The 12,482-nt window shown below is 42.5% G+C and overlaps 1 protein-coding gene across 3 annotated transcripts in view; it reads right to left on the bottom strand.

Annotated features, from left to right (window-relative positions):
- Positions 1-305: 305 nt before the first annotated feature.
- Positions 306-12,482, bottom strand: part of ART1 (ADP-ribosyltransferase 1) — a 57,802-nt gene continuing 45,625 nt past the window's right edge. Inside the window, exons 2-5 of one of the 3 annotated variants that reach the window (XM_031962029.1) lie at positions 7,300-7,414; positions 6,272-7,043; positions 4,253-4,294; positions 306-898 (exon numbers count right to left, since the gene is read on the bottom strand). In XM_031962029.1, the coding sequence (XP_031817889.1) occupies positions 795-898; positions 4,253-4,294; positions 6,272-7,043; positions 7,300-7,362 (981 nt within the window). In that variant the 5' untranslated portion in view covers positions 7,363-7,414 and the 3' untranslated portion in view covers positions 306-794. Of the gene's footprint in view, positions 899-4,252; positions 4,295-5,437; positions 7,044-7,299; positions 7,415-12,482 lie in introns of those variants that run through there. The other 2 variants (XM_031962030.1, XM_031962028.1) reach the window with 2 other exon arrangements.

The following is a 12,482-nucleotide window of genomic DNA, read 5'->3' as shown; positions in this document are numbered from 1 at the left end:
AATGAGACAATTCAGACCAGTTCCAATGATCTTGTGATGGAGAAAGCCATCTACACCCAGAGAGAGGACCATGGGGACTGAGTATGGACCACAACATTCACCCTTTTTGTGATTGTTTCTTGCTTTTTTTTTTTCTTTTTTTTTTTCCTTTTTTGATCTGATTTTTCTTATGCAACATGATAAATGTAGGAATATGTTTAGAAGAATTGCGTATGTCTAACATATTGGATTACTGGCTGTCTAAGGGAGGGGATTGAGGGAAAGGCAAGGAAAAAATTTGCAACACAAGGTTTTGCAAGGGTGAATGTTGAAAACTATCTTTGCTTGTATTTTGAAAATAAAAAAAAAAAAAATTTAAATGATAGGGTGAGGATTCCAGAGAGCGTAGATAAAGAGGAGAGCAGGGGACACTAGGAGGGGGGAGGGGGAGCACTGCTGTATACATGTATGAGATCATGAACAGAGAAGCAAAGAAAAGGGGTGTTCACCTCAACATTAGAGGGAGTCCAGGAGTATCAGGTTGGGAGTTTGCTAACCACAGGACAGGAGAAGTTCCAGCTGATTGTGGTCTCCAATCTTCTGGGGTCAAATACTGGAGTGTATTAGCTAAAAATTAAACCTCCCAAAGTTTTGACCTTTATGAATACTTTGGTCTCCACCATTGCTCTGCACTGAGGTGCCAAGATACCAGGCCAGGTCCATCTTTCAGCTCTGTCTTGACTCACACACATTTATCATGTATGCTTGAGCTCAGGCATCCTGAGCTGAAGAAAATCAATGAGTCTGGGTGGTCGTCAGAGGAGGTTCGGAGGGTCAAGAGATATCAACATGGTGAGGAGCCAGAGCAGAGGCAGGTACTGCTGAGATGGGGAGAAGGGCTCTATCCTCACTGCTGCTGCTGGGGAGAGAAAGAAGGGCCAGGGGCACAAAGAGAAAAGAAGGCATAGAGGTAAGAACAGAGGAGATAGAGGAATACCAAGAAAAAGATGGAGAAAGAAGCACAAAGAGAAAACAGGACAGGGAGAGAACTCATTACATGGACATAAGAAAAAGAGGAACAGAATGTAAGATAAAGCAAGATAGAAAGATTCAAAAATAGGGAAGCACAGAGAAGAAAACAGAGAGATTAGAGCAGAGAAGGAAATGGAAGAAAGAAAAAGAGAGATGAGAGAATGAGAGACCGAGACAGGAACAGCGATGGGTACAAACAGTTGGATGGAAAGAAATACAGAGACAAAAACATGCCAACAAAAAGAGAGAGAAAGAAAAGATGAAGGGAGAGATTGTCAAAATGAGAAAGACAGAGAAGGGTTGATGGAGACAGAGAGACAGAGAGAGAGAGGAGGGAAGGGGGGGAGACAGCATCAACAGAAATAGACAGAGAGACAGATAGAGGGAGAGAGAAGCAAAATGAGAATGGAGAAAAAGATTCATAGCAAAGAAAGACAGATAGTTTGAGAGGGAAAGAGACAGATGCAGAGGCAGAGATAGGTTTTTAAAAGTGAAAGCAGGTGAAACAGAAACTAACACTCCCAGCCTCCCTCCAAAGCCAGGGCTTTTAAAATTCCCATTTGCAGACCCCCCACCTTCTCAGGGGTCTGACTCCTTCAGTGAGGGGGTGGAAGATGTGTGTGCAGGCCCAGTGGTTCATGGGCCTAAGGAGGGAACCAGAGATACAGTGCTGTATCTAGAAGGATCCCACAGCTCCTCCCTTCATCCCTGATGGAAGTGGTTCCACCATTAGTAGATTTAATGGACGACTTCAGACAATTCTGTCCCCACCCCTTCCTAATCTATTCTGAGCTCATCTTTCTTCCTCTTGTTCTCTCCAGACTCTCATAAGAACGATGTAGGAAGGAGGAGGGGTTCAGTAATGTCATTAATCTCTACCCCTTACTGGGCTTTTCCCAGTTGGTCTGTCACAATACCTGAAAATCCACCATTAAATATGTGCTTGCTTTGGGCAAAGGCATTAAAAAGAGGAAGTTAGAAAAGGAAAGTGTCATGTCCTGAGGCACCCCAAAGCCTGAGCACAAATTTGGGCTCATCATTGGTTCACTGAGGAAGTGGCTACTCCTGGAACTCTTCCTTCTCTTTGAAAAGAGATATGTAATAATAATATTTTCCCTGCATATCTCAAGGTTATGCACATCAAAGGACATCCAGGAGTGGAAGACTTCTATTAATTAGAAAAGGCTAACCACACCTGAGGCAGAATCAGAATGCAATTCCCCTTCAAAAAAAAGTTTTATTAGATTTATTTAGACTGGACTTAGATTAGATTTATTAGATCACCTGTAAGGTAGGTAATACAATAATGATGTCATCCTTTATTTACAGCTAAGGAGATTTAAGATTAAGTGAAATATATAGCCATGGTAAGTAATAGTCAAAACTTGAATCCACAGTTCTTCAGTGCTCTATTATCTATGTGTCTGTTTTTACCTAACTTTCCCCTCTCTTATCAACTGCCTTCCCCCACTTCCATCAGCTCCAGAGACATCGAAATTTTCTTTCTCAGCATTAAACATGTGCCTTTGTACACAGTAGATGCTTAATGAAAGTTTGATAAATTAAGCAAAGTTCAATTGTACCTCTGTTTTACAACCTACTTTGTATAGTCACTTAACTTATCTGTGCCTCCATTTCCTTATTTGTAGAATGAGGGAGTTGGACTAGGTAGCCTTCCTCCTGGCAACAAATCTATGATCCTATGATCTTCACTTGATTAGCTATTATTTGTTAAATATGTACTATTGACTGGGCCATGGGCTCAGATCTAAAGAAGAGGTAGATAAAGGAGAATTCAAGGGGCTAAGATAGGGACAGCCATGTCTGTAGTGCCCAGCAGGGTATGTCCTAGGCCCTAGAAAAGACCTCAACAAAAGGCTATGAACTGAGGGATTAGAGAGGATCTGAGGGGATGGTTACCCTGGAATTACCAAAGCAGAAGATGGAAGGAGTGGGGGCCACTGAAGACATGGAAGCTGATGAAGAGACTGGAATCCTCAGCAGTTAGTGCCTTTCCCTTCTAAGGGCACCCCACTTCTGTTTTATGTATGTTCAGTCTAGAACTAGCTATGTATCTGTGACTTGCCCTGTTAGAATGCTCCCTGAAGGCAAAAACTGTTTGCCTTTTGTCTTCATAATTCCCACACCCAGTACTCTCCCTGGCATATGCAAGGTGCTTAATAAATGCTTGTTCATTGATTGATTGATCAAAGAAAGGAGGATGTGGACTAGGAGAGACATAACAGCATAAATTTAGCATAAATTTAGCATTTATATAATGCTTTAAGATAGGAGACACTATGAGGAGGAAAAAGGAACAGGATGTCAGGATTGACTGGACATAGGAGGACAGCTGTCAAAGAGACAGCTAAGGAGAGCAGTAGATAGAGCCTTGGCCTGGAATCAGGAAGATCTGAATTCAAATTTAGCCTCAGATACTTACTAATTGTATGATCCTGGTCATGACACTTAACCCTATTTGCCTCAGTTTCCTCAATTGTAAAATAGAGATAATAATAGCATTTATCTCACAGACTAGTTGTGGGGATTAAATGAGATAATATTCACAACTTTGACATAGTACCTGGCACATAATAGGTACTTTAAAAATACTTGTGTTCTCCTTTCTTTCCTTCTAAAGACAATGTCTTTCTTTCTGGGAACAGAACCTTGAGGGCTTGAAAAGTAAGCAGGGAGAAAAGAAGATCTAATTGCCATAGGTATACCAAAAAATGGAACGTCAGAGGTGAAAGGAACCTTAGAACAAAACCTAAGAGCTGGAAGGACCCTGCAAGGTAGAATATTATAGCTGGAAGGGATCACTGAGACCTGAACCCAACCTTCCCATTTTATAGATGAAGAAGAAACTAGGGCCCAGAGAAGGGAAGTCTTAAGGCCACAGAGAAAGTTAGTGGCAGAATAAAGATTCAGACCTGGAGCTCCTAAATCCCAGGACAGAGCTCTTTCTGACATAGTACCCTTCCCCCAAGCCCCAGGAGTTTCCCCATGATTAATTGTCTCTTCTAGGATAATATTCCATTTCATTCATCCCAAATATAGAAAACTCTGAGACTTAGAAGGACCTATCTAAGGTCACACGATGAACAAGAGACAGACGCTTGCCTGCAAGAGAGAACTCTTGGGACTCTCTTAAGCTGCTGGCTGCCAAACCCTACCCACCAGTTTCCAGGAAATGAGCATTTCGCCCCCTAAAATGACCTAAAGCTCTGGCTTGTCTTACCTGAATTATTTTGTTTGCAGCGTCCTGAAGTGCACTGCTTCTCTGGAAAAGAATAAGGCAGTGAATACTGAGAGAATCCCAAGCTCTTGGAGTAGAAAGATCTCAGAAGCTGGAGCTCATCATTTACTTGATTGTCCATTGCAGACAGAGAGTAAAGGGAAGGAAGCTCATATACCAGGAGGAATCCCATGCTACCTCTGTAGCTTTAATTTTTAGGAAGTATTTCTTTTCACTGATCCTGAATCTTTCACTCACTGATTTCCACCCCATTGCTCCTACTCCTAATCTCCAGAGTCAAGCAGGATAGCTAGAAGACAGCTAGAGGATAGAGTCTTGGGCCTGGAATGAGGAAGACCTGAGTTCAAATTCAGCCTCAGATATTTACTTGCTATGCAACTCTGAACAAGTCACTTAATCTCTGTCTGCCTCAGTTTCCCCCAACTGTAAAGTGGGAATAGCACTTTTACTATTTTTGTTGTGAGGATAAAATGAAATAATATTTATCAAGTGCTTTGCAAATTTTAAAGTGCTTTGTGCTATATAATGCTAATGCCCTTATCAGCTGCTGCTTCCATATCATAGACTTTCTGATCCTTGAAGAAATACGGGCGCTTACACTAAGATTGTTCTCCTCCTCACTTCCTCCAAATGTCCCTCAGATGGCATTATCTCCAGATCCTTCTCAACACTGGTGGTTCTGAGCTAAACACTCCTGTCCATGGAGGTAGCAATGAAGCTACTAGGGTGGCACCAGAGTGCACAGAGAGAGATCTAAATTCAAATCCCACCTTAGACCTATTTAGACAAGTTATTTAATCTGTCTGCCTCAACTTTCCCAACAGTAAAATGAGAAAGACAGCATCTATCTCCCAGAGTTGTTGTTAACATCAAATGAGATCTTTTTTAAGTGCATAGTACCAAGAACAAAGTACTTAATGAAATTCCTTCCTTTCTGGCTTCTTTCCTCCCTCCCTCCTTTCCTTCTTTTCTTCCTTCCTTCCTACCTCCTTTTCTCCCTTCCTTCCTTGTTTTCCTCTGTTGTTCCTTCTTTTCTTCCTCCCTTCCTTTCTTCTTCCATTCCTATCTTGCCTTCTTTCTTCCTTCTTTTCTCCCTCCCTTCTTTCCTTGTTCCCTCCCTCCCTCTCTCCCTTTTCCCCTCCCTTCCTTCCTTCCTTCCTTCTTTCTCTTTACCCTTCCTCCCTTCCTCCCTTCATCTAGGATCCTGGCAATTCACTTAATATCTCTCCAACCTCGGTTTTCTCATCCATAAAGTGGACATGATAATGGTACCGCCCTCAGAGCTGTTGAGGATTAAATGGGCTTATTTGTAACGTGCTTTGCAGACCTCGGTGCTACTTGCGCATGTCTTTCTGACAGGACTGCCCTCTAGAAGCGACTGGGGCAGAGGACAGAGGCTTTCAGTTCCTGCATTTTGGACAGCTGTGCCTCTTTAGCTCAGTCCGAGCCTGCATTAATTAGCTCATATTTCCCACTGATGATTCATGCTGTTGTCAGACACGACCTGGGCCTCCTACTGTCCATGGGGTTTGTTTTTTTGACAAGGATCCAAGAATGGTTTATTTCCTTTTCCCGTGGGTTGAGGCGCTCAGAGATTAATTGACTGTGCAAGGTCACACAGCTAATAGGTGTCTGACGTCACATGTGAACTTTCCCGACGCCAGCTCTATCCAATGAGCACCCAGCTGTCCCCTTGATGACTCAAAGTTTCTTCTAATTGACTAGATCTTTTTCACCGGGATTCCTGCCCCACCATTACCTCTGCATGGAGGAAATACCTGGGACTTAAGGGTGCCCTGGGGGCCCCAGGACTGGGCCCTGCGGCTTTGGGCAGAAGCCCCGATAACCACGGGAGAGCTGACCCACAACGGAGAGAATTAGCAATATGCATTGCATACACCTGGTCTGGTCGACGCTCCCTCTCAAGCCAAGGGCTCCCTAAGGGCACGGGCCGTGTTTCCTGTCTGTCTTGGAGCTCTGGGAGGGTGAGGGCTGTATTACCTTTGATATACTCGCAGTTAAAGGTGCTGGCCTTGTCCTGGGCTTTGAGGTAGATACGGACCGGACCCCGGGCCGGCACCGAGGCATTGACCACAAGGAAAGTCTCATAGGGAGGAATGAGGACCTCCTCCTCTCCGGGGAAGAAGGAATAGCCCTTTATAGCCACTCCGTGGCAAGTCCAGATGCCAAAGAAGGTGTCCTCTCCGAACTGGTGGGCGGCGGCATCCATCAGGGAAGCGGAGGCAAAGGCCCCCAGGCGAACGGTGGCCCCCGGCCCCAGCGGTCGGAAGCGGACCCCATGCACACCCCGGAAGACCTGATAGCACCTGGGCTTCTGGCCCGAGCGCAGCAGCCTCAGAGCCTCTGTGAGCAGGAAGTGAAGCGTCTTAAAAGGAAAATATCGCAGGTAATAAGCCCGAGACCTGCCCGCCTCCCTCACCGCCGCATTGAACTCTCGATGCAGGGGGCTATTGGCCGTGTAGGCCAGGAGGGCCACGGCATGCTCGTCCCTGAAGCCCGGCGGCGGCAGTTGCCGAGAAGAAGGGGGGCCCTTCAGCTCCCAGTCCCGGCGCTCCTGCCAGCGGGCGGCTGCTGACTTCCAGGCTTCGGCGTAGACGGGGCTGGCACTGAACTCGGTGCGGTTGAGGTCCGGGAGGACGGCCTCCATAGCTGCTGCACAGCCTGCGTACTGGTCGTCGAAGGAGGCTGGAGACATGTCCAGGGGGGACTCTCGAGACAGGAGGTCGCGGCGGGAGACCCGGCGGCTCCAAGCCTGCCAAGGAGGAAGGGTCAAGATGTTTCAGTGCAATCTTCACCTCGATGGCCCCAGCCATCACCCGGCTCCTGCACAGCCCAGGACAAAAGGCCCAACTCAGAGGCATCGGGGTGAGAGCATCTGACCAGAAGCTCTCTGAAGACAGGGGTCTTGTCTTCTTTTCAACCGAAAAACTCCCTTAGGGAAGACACCCTCCCCTCCGAATGGAGCCCTCCTTCCTCTACTTCAGCTGGGGACAGAGACATGCAAGTACCTTTGGGAGCTCCACTAGGAGGAAGATGGTCAGCAACAGGGATGGGACTGCGTGGGCCTGCATTGTCCCTCAGTCTGTCTGTCCTCTTGGGAGTCAAGGTCAGAGCCAGGAGGATCTGGAGGAAAAGAAGGCAAGAAGCTGGACCTAAAGGTCCCTATTTTTCCCTCCTCACAGAGCCACAGATTTAGAGCCGAAAAGGAACAACTGTATTATGGAGTCCCACCTTTTGTATTTTACAGATGAGGCAGTTAAGGCTCAGTGAATTTAAATGCCTGCAGGTGGTAAGTAAAAGAGCCAGGATTCCAAGCCAGATCCTTTGACTCCCCAACATCAATTGGTCCATTGTACCTGACCATCCTTCCAGCTACCTGACTGACCCTCTCTCTAGATTCCATTCAACCAATCAACAGGGACAGCCTCAGATCCAGGAAAACCTGAATCCAAATCCTGCACCTGACATTTCCCAGTGCTCCAGGCAGCCTCTTTACATGATAAATTGCAGAGAATGTGTCAAACAGAACTAGTGAAAGAAATTTCTTTGTGTGGGAGTTCCCTATGTCAAAGAAATCACATATCCCTATCTCTATTGCCCTCAGATTCCTTGTCCTCAACGTTAGAAATGCAAAGATTGAAAACAAAAACAAAAACAAAGAACAAACCCTGATCTGAAGAAGCTTCTATTCTGAAAAGAGATGGTTTATAGAATGAGAAGGGGAAGACTGAAAAAAATGTAAAAAGAGAGGGAATCAAGTCCACCTTAGAGAGGGTTTGTGGCACTTGAGCTGGGTCTTGGGGGCAGAGAAGATCAGAAGGAAGAGATAAAGGAGAGTAGGTTTGCAAAGGTGAGTTTGGACAACAGCTAATGGTCTAATTTGGCTGGGATGGAGATTAAATGAAGAGAAGTAATGGGAAATAAAGAATATAAATGTAAATTGGGAACAGATTATAGAGATTTTTGACTGGCAGGCTAGGAAACAATTCTATAGATTGGGGAGCCAAGGAAGATTTCTGAGGGAGTAACATGGTTACTCTGCAACTGCACCAGGACCATTTAGAGTTCATGAAGTTAGGTTGCATACTGGTCAGTGTGATATTCTTGGATTTAGGAAGACCTAAAATCCTGTCTCGGATACTAGCTATGTGACCCTGTGTGGGTCATACACTGAGCTGTTGTGAGGATCAAATCATTTGATATATAACAGATTTAATAGATTGATTATGTGTGTACACACACACACAAGATTTTACATATATGTAAGGGCCAGGAGGTAAGAATCCATTCCAGGTCTTAAATTTTATCTTAACTTGGCTCACCAACATCTCTTTTCTTAATAGCAGAAACATGCTTGATAATATTATAAAGTGGGATTCTAGTGAGTGAAACAAAATACACACACTACTCAACAGACCAAAGATAAACTTTGAACTTAGGACAGGAAAGAATGTCCACAAGGGGACTAAAAGCATTTGGGAGAAGAGTATCTGAGATGATGGTATGATAATGAAATAATGGTATAATGAAATTTACACTGATGTGTATCTCAACTATTTACTTTTCTAAGTAATCAAGATTCCGTGATTAAGGGGTTTAATCATTTACATCATAGTAGATTTCCTTAGAGTGTAAGAGTTTTAACAGAGTGTACTTTGTATCAAACCTGTCAGCATTTAAGATATATATTCTTAAATCCTAACCAATAAAATTGAAGAGTTCTAACTGAATTCTTTTGCTTGGCCTCCTGATTATCACACTCTTCATCTGACTACAGGAGCTGGACTCACAACAGTGGCTGCTGAAACAGGGATGGACCCTTACATGAGTGGAACTTCACAAGTGGACAGAGCTTCTATGGAAGAGTCCCCTCTTTAGATGCCCACATTTTCAGGTAAAGGGGGAAATTAAGTAAAAAGAAATAAGGATAAAGTGGGGAGGGGAAAGGTGATCACCAAAAGGCACTTTATCACTAGAAATAAGTTGACATTAGAGATAGTTCATCACCAGGCTGACATGGGAAGAAGATATCAAATATCACATAAATATTGAAAATAAGATATCAGATCTCATATAGCAATATATAATAAGATAAAATTTATAAGATTGATTCTTGTCTGGCTGATACAGTGCAACATAGTGAATTAGAATGGGGCAAAATGAATCAAGTAACAGGGATAGAGAATACTATCTGAAAGTATTGAAAAAATTAATTAAGAAAAAAGGATTGTTAATTAGCACAGGACAGTTATAAGATTTCTTGGAATCTGTAGAAATATGCTGTCCTGTCTCCTCAAGAAGGAACAATTGATTTAGAAAAATGGGCCAAGATAGGAAAAGACATGGGAGATTATCTAAACGAGACCAGGTACTCTTGCAATCTCTGTATTTTCTATTTGGAATATTTTTAAAATATGCCTTCAGCCATCAGAGACAGTTCCTTTACATAAAAATATCCATCAAGTAGGTCCTTCCATCAATACTCCCTTCCTCCCTCTGGCTTCTTCTTCGGATCTTTCTTACAAAAACAAAGCTGAAGAGAAGCCAAAGTCCTGTGAGCCCAAAGGGCTAGTTGAAGAAGCTATTAAGAAAGCTAAAGAAAAAGGAGAAGATATCCAGATTGAAATGCAATTAGCATTCCCAGTTGTTGAGGTTCCTGATCCCAGTAATCCGAATCCTAAATGTAACAGAATATCAATCTCTAGATTCTAAGCTATTGAAGGAATTACATCAAGTTGTAAACAACTATGGTTCCAATAGTCCATATATCCGTGTTTTGTTGGATTCAATTTCACTAACCTCTCTAATGCTTTTGGACTGGTATTCACTAGCAAAAACCACTCTCATGGAGGAGACTATTTGATATGGAAGGCAGCATTTTTTGAGGAATGTCAAGAACAAGCTAGGATCAATGACCGTACAATAGTCAGAATTTCTTTGGAAATGCTTACTGGAATAGGCGTATGTATATAATCAGTTACGAGATCAATGAAATTGTGAACTTATAGCTTATGAACAGGTAATGAAAGTTGCTAGAGAGAGCAGCATGGTTAAAAAATACCAGGAAAACTTGATAGGGGTACATCATATGCAAAAATTATGCAGAAATCAGATGAACTTTTGGCTGATTTTGTAAATCGCTTAACAATGCCCATTCAGCCTTCTGTTAAGGATGTGGAAGCAGCTCTCATTTTACTGAGGCAACTTGCTTTTGAGAACGAGAACCACGATTGCAAAAAAGCTTTAGCGGGGGAAAGCCAAAAATGACTTTAGTAGAGATGATTCAGAGTTGTAAGAATGTAGGAACCTCGACTTTTCAAGCAGCAGTCATGGCTGCTCTATTACAAAGGGAAAAGTCACGCTCTCAAAAATCCTCAAATCTTTGTGGACGCTATAATTGTGAACAATCCGGTCACATAAAGAAAAATTGCACTGTTCCAAAAGCCGGATCTCATCGTAATTCGGTAAATAGACTTTCGACTTTATGTCCAAAATGGACGTCAGAGTGCTACTCACAGTTTAATAGGGAAGGTGAGCAGATACAGGGAAACTTCTCCCAGGTTCCATCAAACAATAGGAGCTGCACTCTCACTTGTTCCCCCTCAATAGGTGCTGGGAATCATACTTTGGATTATACTTATTGACAATGCTGGATTTAAGGCATGCTATCCCTAGATTTATCTTGGGTCTCACACCGAATTACTGATAATATGGGAATATACTCTTTTCCTACGGGCATTACAGATCCACTTCCAGAGGATACTTTGGAAATAAGTACGCATATGTTGTCACATACTGACCTTCCAAGAGATATAAGAGCAGGGAATGCTGTTGCTGAATTTCTAACACTACTCTCTTTACTATGTCTCTTTTTGAGGCCCAAAACTCTCATTCAATTTCATCAATTCTCACAAATGCTGCTTCGTCAATTCAATATCGCTAAAGAACAAGCAAGACAAATAGTTGGATCTTGCTCTCATTGTATTCCTTATTTACCTTTTTTGAAACCTGTTGCTAGAAATTCCCAAGGCTTGGCCCCTCTTGATTTATGGCAAATGGATGTAACTCATCATCCTTCTTTTGGGAGACTTAAGTATATTCATGTCACTGTAGCCACTTTTCTCTTCATTCACTTTTGCTACCTGCCATACTGAGGAATCCACAGTTATGGTTATCGATCATTTACTGTTTTGTTTTTCTGATTTGGGAGTTCCACGGTAATAAAGACAGATAATGCCCCTGCTTACACTAGTATCGTTTTCAAAAGATTTTGTCTATCATTCCATATTCAGCATGTGACTGGAATACCTTTACAATCCTACTGGCCACGTCATTGTGGAACGAAAGCATAGAGACCTAAACGCCTTTTTAGAAAAACAAAAATGGGAAAGAAGGACTAACAGACAGTTAACAATAGCACTGTATACTTTAAAATTAACACCTGATTCATATGGTATTACACCAGCAGAAAAACAATTTAAATTTCTAAAACAAAAATATGACATGGCAAAAAGAACACCGGCAATGTGGAAAGTACCTAAAACTGAAAAAATGAAATGGTACAGATAAATTATTAACATTGGGACGAGGTTATGCTTGTGTTTTTCCAGATAATGACGAAAAACCTATCTGGATACCAGGGAGATTCCTGTGACCCTGTGAATTTACTGACTCTTCAAATGTAACAGCGGGGAATCCAACCTGGAAGAAAGAGAAAAGAGAAGAGAAATCGGAAGCAGCAACCGAGGCACAGGAGAGCTAAAGGAGAAAAAAACTTTACTTGCTTTGTTCACATTGTTGACTATTCAAGTGGCAGGAGAAGAAAAAGAATATATGCATTGGACTTATATACCTTATCCTCCAATACTTCGAGTAGTTATATGGGCAGATAACCTAATGCCTATATTAACCTCAAATTCAAAGCTCTTTGGAGGAGTACAGAAGTCTTATATGCAAGAACCAAAGACTGTTATTAATATTACACAGGTAGTTACAACCAGGAAACTTATATGTTTTTATAGCCTAGAGAATGATATTATGGGAAAGTAATGATAACTTTGTTTATGTCTGTCAAAAACTAGTACATTAAAACAAAAAGGTTGTGGAAAATGTGAGAGAGATACGGTGGTGGTATATTTCTAAATTGTATCTTAATTACACAAATAATAATGAGAATATTTCTAAACCAAGT

Source organism: Sarcophilus harrisii, chromosome 3 (assembly GCF_902635505.1).
Source record: "Sarcophilus harrisii chromosome 3, mSarHar1.11, whole genome shotgun sequence".
In the NCBI taxonomy this organism is placed as follows: Eukaryota; Metazoa; Chordata; class Mammalia; order Dasyuromorphia; family Dasyuridae; genus Sarcophilus; species Sarcophilus harrisii.
Note: the sequence above shows the minus strand (reverse complement) of the source record. Positions and strands in the feature narration are given on the sequence as shown.